Source organism: Fragaria vesca, linkage group LG6, assembly GCF_000184155.1.
Source record: "Fragaria vesca subsp. vesca linkage group LG6, FraVesHawaii_1.0, whole genome shotgun sequence".
NCBI classification, from domain to species: Eukaryota; Viridiplantae; Streptophyta; class Magnoliopsida; order Rosales; family Rosaceae; genus Fragaria; species Fragaria vesca.
Genome location: NC_020496.1, coordinates 7,025,258 through 7,040,924, shown reverse-complemented (window position 1 = coordinate 7,040,924; position 15,667 = coordinate 7,025,258). Strand labels below are relative to the sequence as shown.

Genomic DNA, 15,667 nt, shown 5'->3' with positions numbered 1-15,667 from the left:
ATATGAATGCCGTTTACAAAACTAAAACCCAAAAAACTAATCTAACTGTTTCAAACACAGGAGGTGAGGACCCAAAATCGAAGAAGATGTTCTATTATTATGAGTGCTTAATCTGATTGGATTAGAAATAAAAATGCCAGATGAAAGAGTTGAGGATTATAGTCATCATTCTATATTCACAGCTCCAATAGTCATGACTTGCACATTAATTATATAAATATATTTTGTTGCACGGATAATATGCTTTTGCATCTTTTTCGTAACATCTCAAAAAGTCAAATATGAACGCTAGCTGATACTCAGGAAAGGACAAATTTTTAATATAATATCAACTTCTAAGCCATTAAACGATTTGTCTGCTTAACAATTAATATAAACTTTTCAATAGGGTTTACCTAAACCTTTTGTAGTTTTGTAAATAATTAGAGGCACAAGGTTCTTTCAGTGAATAGGTTATTAGATCATCTGTCAGCATGCTATGTCAGTATGTCATGGTTGGATAAGTAAAATACCAATAACAAGTAGCAACAGCTGCAGCCTAACAGGCAAGCCCCGTGCTTATTCATTTGGTTTTGGCAATAACCAAGATGTTAAATTTGTAATGGAATCTGGATTAGGAGTATGTTTGCTGCCGTTTTGAAAGGATTCATCACCGGTGTAGAAACAAATTGCGTGCTCGGCGGGTATAGGTTACGACCTATATGTGTCCTTCAACAAATTTTAGTATACCATCAACAAAACATGTTTTTTTTTTTTAATCAAATATTATCATTCATACAGAAGATATTACAAGCGGTATGAATAATACAAGTAGTCACTAATAGGCCACTTATAACAAGTATCAGACCAAAAGGCCTGAAATAACTTTCTAAGAGAGCTACCAAATCTCTGGTACACTAGAGACAAGAAAATGGTCATCAAGACCAGAAGACTTGAATCCTACAAACTCCCAACAAGGTTAATGAGAAGCGTCGACACCCCAACATGTAGTGGTTCTAAACCCATGGGAGCCAACCAAAACGGCTACACCCCGACCGAAACCTCTCCCGATCAAGACGCATCGATAGGGACGTAAGAGAAAACAAACTTTCTCTCTCGCTTTTTCTTTTTTCCTAGGCGCGTGACCCTAAGTAAGTTGGCTTTTTGTTGCAACCAACAAACTTAATGAAACGTGTTCTTGAATTCATGCTCTTTTTTTTTTTTTTTGTAAGAATGGCCTGTGAGACTGCCTTAACCCTTAAGTTTTTATTAATGAAACCATAGAATACAAAAAGAAAAAGGGGGGAGGGGGGACATAGAGCCTAAACCCCAAATTATAAAGAGTAACGTATTCTAACATGCACTAGTTAACAAAGAGTGCGTCATTAACAACTCTATTTACTTTATAATTAATTAATGTTGAGTTATATATGGTATTAGAATAAACTAAAAGGAAAATAGAATTAACCAAAAGGAAACGTATTCTAAAATGGCCCCCCCCTGGAGCCACCATGCAATGCAAGTTATTGCCAAAGATTTCGTTTTTCTCATGTAGCGAAATATCTTTTACCTTCCAAAGTTTTCTTGTCAGAAAATCTCAATATCACGATATTTCGCGAAATATTCGATTTCTCACCGATATTTATGGAATATTCTAGAAAAGTGCCACTCTGACTCATAGGCCGCACCCCACGTGGCCAATTTGTACTGGATGGTCCTAACAGGTTTCGAACCTTAGTTGCCAACTTTCTCCTTGTCTCCATTCACCAAACTAAAATTCAAACTAAAAACCAAATTTTGGTGCCAACAAAAGTTTCGAACCTTGTTTGGCCGGCCTGATACAAGGTCAATGCCATAACCAACCTTGCTAAGCATCCAAATTATTCATTTTCGCATCTTTATGATATATATTTCTTTTTTACGGATCCGAAAGGTAAAACTTATGTAATTGTCTAATCTACAATTAAGTTATAACTATTTTTTACCTACACTTCTTAATTCCTATTTATAATTATCAACAAGTCAAATTTTCCATAACTACCTTTAAAAAAAAACGTCTCAATGTAATTCTTTCTTACACATTTCATGATCCTCTACTTCACTTTTTCATTATTCTCTTCGTGAGTTATATCATTTAATGACTATTCTTCACAATACACTGATCGCTCTACACAGAGAGACGATGAAATAGTGACATTTTGTACCTCATAGGTCTTTTACGTGGTTTTAAATTACTCATGTAATTCTATGTGAAATGTATTATATGTATATAAGGCGTGATGACCTAACCTCTATTTGGGTTTCCAGTCATAAAAAAAGTAGTAGATGTTTAAAGTAAATTTTTAAGAATTATCAACGGTTCAATGGTTACTTTTTCCCCTTAAATTACTACAATTCCCTATAGATCAATGTTTATTCAAGGTTTTCTTTTCAAATATAGTAGATAATATAGAAAACAAACATCTCTCAAAGTTTCATCTAAAATTTCCTTGTTTTTCTTCATATTTCCGTCAATTTTCTCAATTTTTTTTTACTGCAATCGATATTTTCTCAAAATTTCCATATTTTTTATCGAAATTTCTATATTTTCGAGAGTTAAAATTTCCGTAATCACTAAAATTTTAGTCCTTGCAATGTGTCCCTCGTATTTCGTTGGTGTTCATCAGAGGAGGATGGTTTACCAAAAAAAAAAAAAAAAAAAAAGATAGATACAATACGTCCAACAATTTACTTTTTCCAAATGATTGGGCCGAAATCATTCTTTTAGGATTTTGGTCATTCAAATACATTCTGCAGCGGCCCATCAGAGGCTATTACCTTCACATTCTCATCAACCACTCGTTAAGGGCCTTCTACACGTACATACGGTGCATACGTATATATACGGGTAGCACATACATGTAGGGTCCGTTTATGTTTGAATGTCGATCTTGATTCCATATCCCCTCTCATTGGATTCTTGCAGAATCTGTTCAGTGTTCATTTGAATCAATTCCCACTGGCTACACCCATGAGAGAATAATTTCTCCACTAGGATCCTAATTTATTTTCTAGTCTATCTATGGATCTTTCTATTTCTTTGTTTTTTGTTTTTTGTGAGAAGATATTCAGGATCTAGCTATATGCTGCAGTTGGGATTAGAATCTGCGTATCACACTAATGAAAAATATAAACTACAATGAAGCGTGCTGAGCGATTATATATTGCCCTATTGTTTTCTTGAGAAGAAAAAGTCATATTATATATGGAAGAGCTAGCATGTTAATTAACAAGAAAATGAAAATGGAGCAGTGGTAGTTTTCCTCAACAGCTTAGTTCTCTATCATTGCTAGTGTCTGATTGAGCTATTTGTTCTTTTGTGGTACTCGATCAGCATTTCAGATCTAGCCTGCTTTGATTTATTGTAAGTAGATTGAGGATCGACTTGAACAATTAACAGTTCCAGCAGCTTAGCTTGCTTAGACATAGCAGAAAAAATTAAAAGAAAGAAAGAAAGGGGTACAAGCTGATCTTAGGCGGAACAGGAAGAGTACATGTACGCGATATATAGCACCGTTGGGATCAACCTTTGCACATCACTAGCTAGCTAGTTGTTCTGGCTCCAGTTCTGAATGGCTTGCAACACCGCTTGTTTCACCACCTGTGCGTCTATGCTATCAGCCTCTCCTTGGTTCTACAAAACCAAGAATAGTATGATTAAGTTCCTTGATCATTGAATCAATTTGCGTGGCTAAAAGAAACTCAAAGAAATGGATCAAGGAATGCTTGCATTGTCGATCATGAGTCCCAAGTTATGCCTACCGCTCGTTATATTTGTGTCAGTACTTGCAATTGGCATGGGAATCCAAAGGTGTGGTAAGTACTTGGTATCGATCAATGTACAAACTCACTCGTGATTGTTCTAGCTAGTCTAGTACAACCTTCGATACATGTATTTATTACAAAGTATACGAATGTGTATACACACACACACACACAACACTATCTTCCAATACCCATAGGTTTATTAGGTTATGCAATTTCTTTCCTTTCTAAAAACAAAAAGAACAGCCAATGAGCCGGGCAACTGTGAATAATGGAAATTGGAAAATGTTGTAGATGCTGCATCTAACACAAAAACTGATTAGCTTATTGGTTTCTTACTTCTCCTCCAACCGCTTCCAGTCGGAAATTGTCTGCACAAGAAACCCTAGCATCGAGCACATCAAGGCCCAGGTCTTCAAAGGCTTCTAGGATCGAAACAAGCAAACCTGGGCAGTTCTTTTCTGACAACACACTTATAAGAAAACCCTTTTCTAGGGTTTCCACAGTAACCTGCTGCAAGTATCAAGAATCGAATGATCAGTATTCATGAAATGAGAGTTCTACATACCATGGTGTTTAATTCAAACGGAAATATGCCATACCGCCGGTGACGATGGATTTTGTGAAGCTTTAACGTCTTGATTGAGTGTGTCGACTTTCTTCTTCAACTCTTGGATGTATTTGGATGCATCAACTATAATTGAAGCTCTGTTCATCTGTCAAATCACAGATACAACAACAAATACATGATGAATTTCCAAAGGAAAATAGAATAATTATACAGCAGTGGAATTGTAAGAAAGTGAAATTGTAAGCTTATCGGATCGATCAGATAATTACAGCAGTAGAATTGGTGGCAGCCCGAAGCTTTTCATATAGAGCTGCTTTCTTTCGCCCCCTAGAAGAGCTCATGCTTTCAATCCCTCCTCTCCTCTTCTCGGTTGCTTCTCTGGTTTTCTCTTTGTTTTTTCTTTCATGTCTCTCCTGTCGTCCTCTCTTATATAGAGGGGCTTGAAGCGCGTCTCAAAGAGGAAATGTTTGCATGAGTAACCTCACTCCCCCACCAAGAAATTAAGTAATTTTCTTTGATCTTGTCCGTTTACGTAATTGACCTTGAATGTTAGTTTAATTGTTAATTATCATACTAATTAGTAATTCAGTATGTTTGTTTGTAACTGGATTGTGGTACCATATATATATGTTCTCTTAACCCTTCTTAGTATACATGTATTTGGTTTTTACTGTCTTTTTATTAGTTATGCCATGAGCGGGAGCTTCAGCGTGGCATGGTAGCATGAGAGCAGGGATGTTTGATTGCTCGTTGAACATGGTTCAGAATTAAATTTAGTGTTAGAATAATCATGCATATGCTGCAATTAAAATTAGTGGTAGACTAATAACCGGTTTGTTAGATCATTTCTCAGTATAATTGGTCTCAATTTTATGGATCTCACTGAATGGCATATACTATTGCATGCATGCCCTAAAAATCTTCTTCTACCTGTACGTGTCTCCCTATATATACATATATAATCAAGTATATATATGATTAAGGGTATTTTGGTTTTAATTCAGATAATGAAGTGATTGAAAGAGAGGATCGGAAGAGAAGCGAGAGAAGGGACAAAACGATGAGGTCGATGGATTGATGGGAGAGTATGTACGAATACATACGTGCGTGAGAAGATAGAAGAAAGAAAGGGTGAAGAGAAGGTTTTGTTTGGGTTAGCTTGTATTAGTGCAGCCCGTGAGGCAACTAGTGTTTGGCTTGGAGGGGGCTTGACAGCTAAACAACCTTTGACGCTTTGCTTCGCTGCTTTCGATGCCTTCCCTCTCGATCATCATCTTCCACCCCACAACACACAACCAGCACTACTCTCTCTCTCTCTCAATCCCTTCACGTGTAGATTCCCTTCCTCATCATCCACCTCTCCATCTCATCATACTCTTTCACTTAAGCTGACTTCTTATATAATCACCTAATTAACCAAATCCACAGTCATTCTACTCCCTACAAGAAAAAACCATGGCTCTTTTCGCCTGCCATATATGCACTCTCTACCTCTTGTTTCAATCATTCAAGGCGAATTAGCAGTGTTTGGCCGCTAGGAGTTCGCCGGTGTTGATTAGCTTTGAAGATTATATAGTATAGCCTGCATGCATGTATGGATCAATATACATTAACACTAAAACCTCTGAGGTTGCTTCAATATATATACGGCTTTCATTTCGTTTGTCTCATCGATCGACACTATATACTAATGTAAAAGAATATAATTGTATTTAATGTACAATATATGTATCTATGTTTATAGATTTAAAAGCATTAAACATTTCAGTACTGCTTCAATATGGTGATGACTAGCTAGCTTTTGTCTGATCAAATCGTACACAAACAAATAATGATCAAGTATCTCCCCCGGCTATATGTTTATACTCACATGTGTGCCTAGCTCTCTAATCATCGCAACAAAACAATCTCACAAAAACCTGCACAACCAGCTCCGTCCTTTGTCTCTTTGCCCAGTTTTAGCTTTTATTTCTTAGGGTTTTTGGTTGTACCATGCTCCAATTGTTCAATATATCAAAATGATGTACATTTCAGTTCTTCTATGAGGTAAATCAACTTCATTTACTCATCCTTCGATGAAGTCGATCATGAAGCATGTTGAAACTTTAAATTAAGCTAGCTGTAAAAATACACACAACAAATTTATTCGAACTACGAAGAGAATGATTGGCATACAGGATGCAGCGCATGTTCGATCATCATCATCTCCCTAGCTAGCTATAGCTTAACTTATGCAATGATTAAGTTCTGGGGAGAACTTGATGCGATTTGTTGTCTTCTACAAACAACTGGATAAAGTGACTGAGTAGAGTACTGATATAATTGGACAGGTCGAGTAATGCTGGTCCGGAAATTCCACAGCGGGTGTTCAATGTTTCTGTCAATTGAGGCTATCTACTTAATTACTGAAAGTGAATTAGCTTAAGTACATTTAACTATCAAACAAACAAAAGTATTACGTACTGTTTGTAAAAAGAGAGTTAAAATTAATCATCAGCATTTGATGATTTCTGTTTTGATCATCAAATGCTGTTGAGTTTAGTCTACAATTTCTAAAAGTCCAGATGACAACTTGTGCACTAGCCACCATTTGATGATGAGTTTAGTTCTATAATAGGAGTTAGGATAATATTACAAAATGATGACCAATATTTCTGTTTACACGTATCACACAACATCATTGGAATGGAAATTAAGTAATTTTCAGTCACACGGCAGAAAAAAAATATCTTTCAAGTTTTTGTTTTCTAAACCACATAAATGAATGTATTTTATAATTTTGAAGGTACTGATCACTGTTCCAGCAGCATTGCATTGGACGGGCATAGAACTAATGCAACAGGTTATAACCTAATATTGATATATACCTGGAAATCTGGGTATATCGTAATCAAGATTCAAGAGTGTTTGGTGCCATATAGGCTGATCTGTACGCGCTTCTGGTATTGAAACCCTAATTATGTATATTTTAATTTTTGCATGAAATGAAATGATGAATTGTGAGAAGAATACATTTTCAGAGGCATGATTGGACGCCCTATCAGACAATACTGATATTAATACAAACAGTACTAAATTTGGAAACTCGTCTCGTGACCATACTATTTCTTTCTGGATTTATACTTTTCTTACACAGCGAGAGATTCCTATCTCTTGGAGATTAACTGGAGGGAAAAATCTAGCTGCAATTTGCAATTAACTAGCACGATTCCTGTTGCTGAAACAAAAACTCAGCAAAACAGAAATGAGAACGAAGAGAGATAGAATTTATAATCTGCGGTTTTAAGTGAAAAGCATTCTGCTGCGATATGCGATCCAAGACTTCTGCAGAATCCCAAACAGCACATGGCTGACCTTAAATCAATGCATATATGTACTCAACAACTCAAATCATGGAGATCCCAGATAGATTTTCTTTTCATGGCATGGGGATGAGAATTTGTGGGAGCTGTTGCATAGCAGAGAGGAGAGCGTTCCATTCTTGTAGGCAGCATCCTTCGATTCGAATTCGATTCCTTCCCGCATTGGCATGCACAATCTCATCTATATTTTCTAATCTACATCAGCTAGCATATGTGTCATATATTCCATACGTACTCCATACATTAAGTAGAATTTCATGCGATTCGATCGGTAAACAGAATATAATTATATTCCATCGTTGCTAGCTAGGCTAGCTAGCTCTTGATCCGTCCCTATGATCGTTGAAGAATATTAAGCAAATAGTACGTGGAACTCGCGCAATGACGAAATCACATATATATTGTTGGTGTCATTTTTTAGCTCCAATGGGTCAACGAGAGGTCCATTGAAATCATTAGTGTAAAGTGGTGGACTTCCTCTCCTTGAAGGTGAGCTAGCTTCCTCTACTTCATTGGTGGACTTCCTCCACTCTTTTGGTGGACTTCCACCGACTGATGTCGAGCCTTTATGCTCCACTTTGTGGTGGGCTTCATTTCCTTGAAGGTGAGCTAGCTTCCTCCACTTCACTAGTGGACTTCCTTTCCTTGAATGTGAGCTAGCTTTCTCCATTCCTTGAAGGCGAGCTAGCTTCCTCCACTTCATTAGTGGACTTCCTTTCCTTGAAGGTGAGCTAGCTTCCTCCACTTCTTGAAGGCGAGCTAGCTTCCTCCATTTCATTAGTGGACTTCCTCCACCCCTTTGATGAGCTTCATTCGACTGGTGTTGAGCCTTCATGTACCACGTACTTCGTGGTGGGATTCCTCTCCTTGAAGGTGAGCTAGCTTCCTCCACTCCTTGAAGGCGAGCTAGCTTCCGCGAGCCTTTTTCTTGGCGTTGGACATTCGCCACTTGACTTGGGCCTTCTCTTCCTCAAGTTGGTGGATGACTTGTTGACATGTGAGCTAGGAGGTTATCGGAGGACCAGCCTAAGGCCGGCCAAACACTCTCCGACGCCCAAGTCAGTAAAGTGTTTGAACAATATAAATGAAGGCAGAGAAGTGCCCAATGAGTTAGCATATCAGTGTTGTAAGTGGCAAATAAGAGACTGCATTTTGGCATAGTGATGGAAAGAAGAGAGAGTCTCTCCTATGCACTTTTGCATTGTTTCTAGAGAGAAGTGAAATGAAGAAGTTGTGTAGTTATAATGGGGAATAAGAGAGAAAAATAGAGTTGCCTAGTTCTCTTCAGCCTTGGGAAGGCTTGATATTTATAGGAAGAGAGTTTGGTGATGTGGAAAGGAAGAGCATGGGCTCAGCATGGCTCTTCCCCAAAATCAAGGTGTCAGCCTTGCTTCCTGACATTCCAAGATGGGTTTGGCAGAGTTGGTAACACGTGTCAACACTATGTGGTCTCTTCTTATCAAGTTAGTCTCGAGCCATGCCTTTGTGACACGTGGGGAAGGTGGGTGAAGGGTAAACCATTAGCTAACATGTCTCTATGCGACTCTTGGACGTCCAAGAGAGAGTTTGAAGGTTAAAGCTCTTAAGCCTTGAAGGTCGAACTCTTGGTCTTGGAGGTTGAAGTATCGACCTTGGAGGTTAAGGCTCTTAAGCCTTGAAGGTCGAACCCTTGGTCTTGGAGGTCGAAGTATCGACGTTGGAGGTTGAGGTTCTAGACCCATTTAGACTATACTTCTCTAATGATTAGGTCACAATATGCTCTAATCTTACCATGCTAGCTAGAAGGTGAGGTAACCACTTGGTGACATGCCAAGACACTTGGTGGCATGCCAAGACACTTGGTGATAGTCCAAGAAAGACTTTGAATGCTAGGTTGGGCATCTCAATATTATTTACGTGTGAGGATCATCTTTATTTCTCGAATAATGGTTTGAGTGCATTGAAAGGTTAGAGTCATACGTGGCTCTTTGACATTTCAACACTTCCTACGTAGAATAGGTTGAAAAGTCAAGTTCGTTGTCGAATATGACATCAACATATATACACAACCAAAAGAATTCGATCACCTGAGCAAACAAACTAAAACATGATTTACGTGTCTCACTAGGATTGAATATGACACAGAGACTCGGTCTAGCTAGATTCAAGCTTTCAAGGTTTACTAAAAGATGGAGCTGATTAAGGTACCTTTGTAATCCATCTTTTTCCCTTCAATTTTCAAAAGTTGGAAACTAGTTTCCCTAATTACTTCTTTCAATATATTCAACAAGTTAGCCATTCAATAATCATAATCAAGCACCAAATGAGACCTTAATTCGTTTATATATACAATGAAACAGATATATACAAGCTTAGGTTTTAATTTTACAAGAAATGTTATAGTAAAACAAAACCTAATATGCGCATGCATATGTGTGCTCGATCCGAGTACATATCATAGGCATGGCATACTCTTAGATTTCCTTGCTGATACACTAGATGTATGCATCCATTTCAAATACAAAGTATAGTCCGGGAAACAAAGATCACATTGTGATATAGTTTGAAGCCACAGCCATGCATGCAAAACTTCTTCAACGCGCGCCGGTATCCATCCATTATAATTTTAGATCACTTAGAATGAGATCTACTACTGTATCGATCAAATGCTATATATCATTTTAACAGTATCTAATTGATCGAGGGATTAAAATGACTGGAGACTGGCCGGGACCAGGAGAGTTCATGTCATGGAATTCTGTTGTGATGTGAGACTAGAAAGCTTGGTGGCATTGAGTTCACGGGTAGGAAACACAACAATCTCACATATATTTAATCAGACCATGTAGCCAGATAGCGAAATATATATTCTTGATGGAAACACATACCCACATATGATAACAAGAGACAAAATCGTTTTGTAAAATACACACCAAGATAGAATTCTAGAACTATTCGATCATGGAGCATATTTTACAAACCATTTTTGTCTCTTTTCCTCACATGTGGGATTAGCCCTAGATAACTCCAACATATGCATCGATCATATATATAGTGACTGATCTCAACAGATGGAAGACTAATATCTTGAGAGAATTTTTCGATCCATATATGCAACCCCAACAAAATAGGAGGCAAGACCAATATGTCGCTTCGACTTAATGGAAAGGTGACAGCAATGTATATGTATGATTGATCATCAACTTAATTAACAGTACTAAGATACATTTCTGAGGCGATAGGCCACCTACTCCAAAGATATTGGCAACGATTGGAACCTCTTCTTCGATAATGTGGCATTCATATATACTTGATGATTAGGGTGTTTCTAAAGTTATATGTAACTACATACATGTACTAAAAGTTACAAATATCAATCTTTACTTTTACATCTTTCATTATCTTTCATTTTAAACACGACCGTATAAAATTTTATAATTTTTTATATGTTTTTTATAGCCGTTTTTCATATTATTTTTTAAACTTTCCGAATTATGCACGTATGCATTTTTTACGTTTAATTCTCATTATGAATATTACTAACCATGCTTGACGTATTGCTTATGTTTTAGTTTTTTTTTCATTTATTTTTGTAAAAGCCATACGGCAAATTTATTAATACTCAAGCTAGAATGACACGGATATATGTATTCCCTTATCAAACGTTTGGGCAAGTTAAAGACATGGCATGCTAGCACCATTCATTACAAAGATTTTGTTAACTTATTTCTAAAATAAAAAATATTGAAGTACTAATACTTAGAAGAAACACATCCTGAAAATAAGTTACTGTAAATAGACTAGCTTAGGACTTGAGCTAAGACACAAAACCGTAGCCCAAATTTAGGCCCAAGCCGCCTCAAACTGGATCCAGTCCAAGGCCCAAAACGAAAGGTGATTTGAGCCTCTCCACCTTCAGCGCCGTCGGGAAACCACCGTTGAGCACGTTGACGCGAGACAGATCCACCATATCCATGACGCAACGATGACCTCCGCAAAGCATCACAGCAGCCTTCATCCACACCTTCACCATCCAAACAAGACAGATCCACCATATCCACGCATGACGCATGAGCCATGCCACCATCTTTAAAACTGTCCCAATCTGACTGGCTTCACCGTCGACGTCAGAAGATAAGAAAACTTCTGACAACACAAGCTTAGATACCTTTGCCCAAACCCTAAACCAAATCACAATAAAACCGCTTGGTCAATTGCAGATCCCGTTCGGCAGCCAAGAACTCGGCAGCCCGGAGGTTGGCCACCGGACAAGAGGGAGTTTGGGTTTGGAAGCCGTTTAGTTTCATTTATCGTTTCAAACTTTATGTAATAAACGACTTGTTCACTTAAAAGTTAAAGGTTCATGATCAAATAAATCCCCTAGTAGACACAATTAGTGCCCTAGCTATATATATTTCATCCCAGGATAGGTTGCGAGGCTTTGTTACATACCTGATTAACCCATACATTTCATGCGGAAACAAATCTGCCGCCTACCTTTAGCTTGCCTATCTCAATGTCCACTATCTAAATGAATGCCACATGTTTATTTAGAATGCATGTTTGACTTGATTGTTATTAAAAATAAGAGATATGTTGCATTACTTTAGATTGATCGATGATGGGCAATGGGATGAGCAAGGGATTGGAGGATTTTGCATCCTATTTCATGCATCGATAATAAGCCATTCTCGTCTAAGAATAATTATTCCATGTACCTAAAACACCACGTGACACTGTCATGTGATGTACCCGGCCAATCATATAACTCAGATTTACGTGGGGACCAACAGAAGGTGGAAAAAAAAGAGCAAAAGTAATTAAATACACCAATCAGAAATAATGATAAAAGTCATAAAACACTTGAACTAATAAGATTAAAAAAAACATAAAACATGTGGTGTTTTGTGTACAAATAATAATTTCTCGTCTTTTAATTATCACATCTTCGGTACAAGCAGTTATATGCTTTAGGCTTATATGCGCCATCACAGTTTTTATGCAGTTGAGGACCAAGCAGTAACCAACTCATGCATATACGTTCGGGTCCTACCAAGTACCAAGAGCTGGCTACCTTACTACTTTTATGTGGTGCAAACTGCAAACCCTTGTACTTAGTAGTTATACAACTTCAGAAAGCATAATTAAGCTACCAGCTGCCCCAGTGAGAACAAACAAAAGCATAATATCATATCGTAACATTTGTATGAGGTCTCTCTAGTTGTTGACATGAATTAATGCAATTGCTTGTGAATCTGCATGCTTGTTCAATATGGCCGGCATTCTTATTCTTATACAGTTTTACTTGGGAATGGTATGAGTGCATACACTGTGATAAATAAACGAAGGACTAGCTAGCTTTGCTTATTATTTTTAGAACGGAAATTTGTTTACTCTATGTGGTTTGAAGTCGACGTCTGTTTAGTCCTTGTGGTTTTATTTTAATCTGAATAGTCCATAAAGTCACAATTTTTTATACAAATAGTCTTTATGGTTTTATTTTAATCTGAATAGTCCTTAAAGTCATGATTTTTCATCTAAATAGTCGTTCAGTTAATTTTCTCAGTTAAAGGCCATAAAAGACTATTTAGATGAAAAATCATGACTTTAAGGACTATTCAGAAATAAAATCATAAACTAAACATATGTCAGCTTTAAACCACAAGAACTATGTTTACACCCAAATTAATATTTTACTGGACAGTAATTGTCTATGTGAATATTAGGTCCACGTCATACCGGCGAGCCCGAAATAATGGGTTTACAAGTGATGACCCGCCAGGAAATCATGCGAGCTGGACAGTCCGCGTACGAATGGACTCCGAATAATGGACTTCGCGTACAAGAAGAATTTAATTGCTGGGGGAACACCTCGCCCCGATTTGGAACACCTCGCCTCGACTTGGCATCTCACCCCAACTTGTATATACAAGAGCACGTGCATGGCTTATGGTCCTTTAATCACATAAGCATCTCAGAGGCATCTCGCCAGCATCCCGCCGTCCCCTTGAATAAAGAAAGGAGCGGTGTTTAATTGCATGATCGAGCCGTATGTGAGCATGCATGGAGAGAAGCATATGATCATTCCTACTTCTATATGATTAAGGAGATGTATGATTAAGATGGATTTGGACGGGAGTGCAATCATGTTTGACACATAGACATGAAGTAACACGACCCACCTCGAATTTCACCCTGAAACCCGGAGTAAGTCGTGCGGAGACCACCATCAAGGAAAATTTACTGAAAAGATTAAGAAAATCTCCCTTGCAGATGGACAACCCTAACTCGAAAATTCCAAGTTACACTCTTAATTCAACACGTCCAAACATCACATAATTAACTTTCAGAAATTCTACACATAAAATACAATAATCCCAAAGTATTCAGAGCTACTAAACACAAGCGGAAGCAAGAAAACACGAGTAGGTTAAACATGTAACCTACTGATGAAAACTGGCGGAAATGCGGGTGACTATGTCTCGTCTCCTACTAGATCCAACCCGAACTCTGCAGACTGGACAATTTAAAACGAAAGGCCCAGGGGAAAACATTTAATAACGTTAGAGTGAGTGGACAAAAATAAAATAATAAATAAAATATTTATGTTTCCCCAAATTAATTTCTAAGGAAAAATCGAATGCATGCCGCAAGCGATAAAACTTTTATCTCATAAAAAATATCGAGCCTCTCAGACTCTATAATATATGTATGTATTTACACTCGTCCATACTCCCTATATAAATTCATGGGTCTATATAGGGCTACTACGCTCGCGTCCAAAGCTCACGTCACGCCTTAATGCGGTGCTACACTACGCCATCAAGGTGGACAGACGGGTGTATAAATATGTGTCCATACCCCCTATATGAATTTAAACACTGAAATAGGGCTACTACGCTTACGTCCAACGCTCACGTCACACCATAATGCGGCTATATGCTACGCCATTAAGGTGGACAGACACATATGGCTAGCTAGCATTTATATACATTGTCACATCCCGACCCTTATATTTTTACCTTATTTACTAGCCTGATTATAATAAGAATTTTACCGTCTCCGTCATTGAGTTAATAGTTAATTGGTCCCTAGAGGGGTTTCGGGGACGATTATGTGCGGAGGATTATTCGTATGAGGAAAATACGACGACGGTAAAAATAGTAAATTTTAGCTAGTAAAAGGTAATTTTTATTCGGGTATTATTTTTTCGGGGTGTTTTATTTTTGTGGGAGTTAGGTATAAGGGGGAGTTGGACCGGTTGGAGAGGCCCAACCCTTTCCCTCTCTTCTCTCCCGTTTTTCCTTTTCACCCCCCCCCCCCCCCCCCCCCCCGAGTTTTCTTTCTTATCGGATCGCCCAGCCGCCGTCTGCCGCCGTTCGGCCAGCCACCGGCGGCCGCTCCACCCCAGTTCGGACCCCCATCTCCTCCTCTCCCTCCCTGGCCTAGCCCCCGAGCCTCTAATCCGCCGGAAGAGGAGAAAAACCCGTCGGAAACGCCGGGAAGCATTTCGCCGGAACTCCCTCCTCCGGCCACCAATCCGGGCAAGCTTGGTACGGTTTTGTAGCCCTCCAACCCAGCAGCCTTGCCCTAAAAGGACTCACTCCCTCTTGAGCTAGGTAAGGAGAAATTTGAGGTGGAAGTTTTATGGTGTTTTTGATGTTTTTAGTCGATTGCCCTAGTTAGGCTTGGAATTGGTGTTTGTGCTAGTTAGGAAAGTTGTAGAGCATGATGAGAGGATTATTCTGTCAAAATTTCATAGGTTTTGGAGGTCGCCGGAATAGGAGATTTTTAGGGTTTAAAGTGTGGAATATTAAGAGGAGTATATTGATGTGATTTATGGAATTTTTGGATGAGATTTGGATAGGTTTGTGAATTTCCGAAGTTTGGTATTTTTGGCGGTTAATTAATGTAGAATCCGGCCGTAGGATTTAAGTCGTATTTTGGGGAGGTTGTATTTACGATGTTGAGT

The 15,667-nt window shown here is 38.3% G+C and overlaps 1 protein-coding gene across 1 annotated transcript; it reads right to left on the bottom strand.

Moving 5' to 3' along the window:
• Window positions 1–3,565: 3,565 nt before the first annotated feature.
• Window positions 3,566–4,695, bottom strand: LOC101304603 (transcription factor bHLH61-like). The gene is made up of 4 exons (XM_004305052.1): window positions 4,624–4,695; window positions 4,386–4,499; window positions 4,123–4,293; window positions 3,566–3,652 (listed from the first exon to the last, which is right to left on the bottom strand). The coding sequence occupies exons 1-4, from the start codon at window positions 4,693–4,695 to the stop codon at window positions 3,566–3,568; spliced, it is 444 nt and encodes a 147-aa protein (XP_004305100.1).
• Window positions 4,696–15,667: the final 10,972 nt, after the last annotated feature.

Coding starts and splice junctions, on each gene's coding strand:
- LOC101304603 (XM_004305052.1), bottom strand. CDS start 4,695: ATGAGCTCTTCTAGGGGGCGAAAGAAAGCAGCTCTATATGAAAAGCTT. Junction 4,500..4,623: donor CTGCCACCAATTCTACTGCT/GTAATTATCTGA, acceptor GTGATTTGACAG/ATGAACAGAGCTTCAATTAT. Junction 4,294..4,385: donor AAAATCCATCGTCACCGGCG/GTATGGCATATT, acceptor TACTTGCAGCAG/GTTACTGTGGAAACCCTAGA.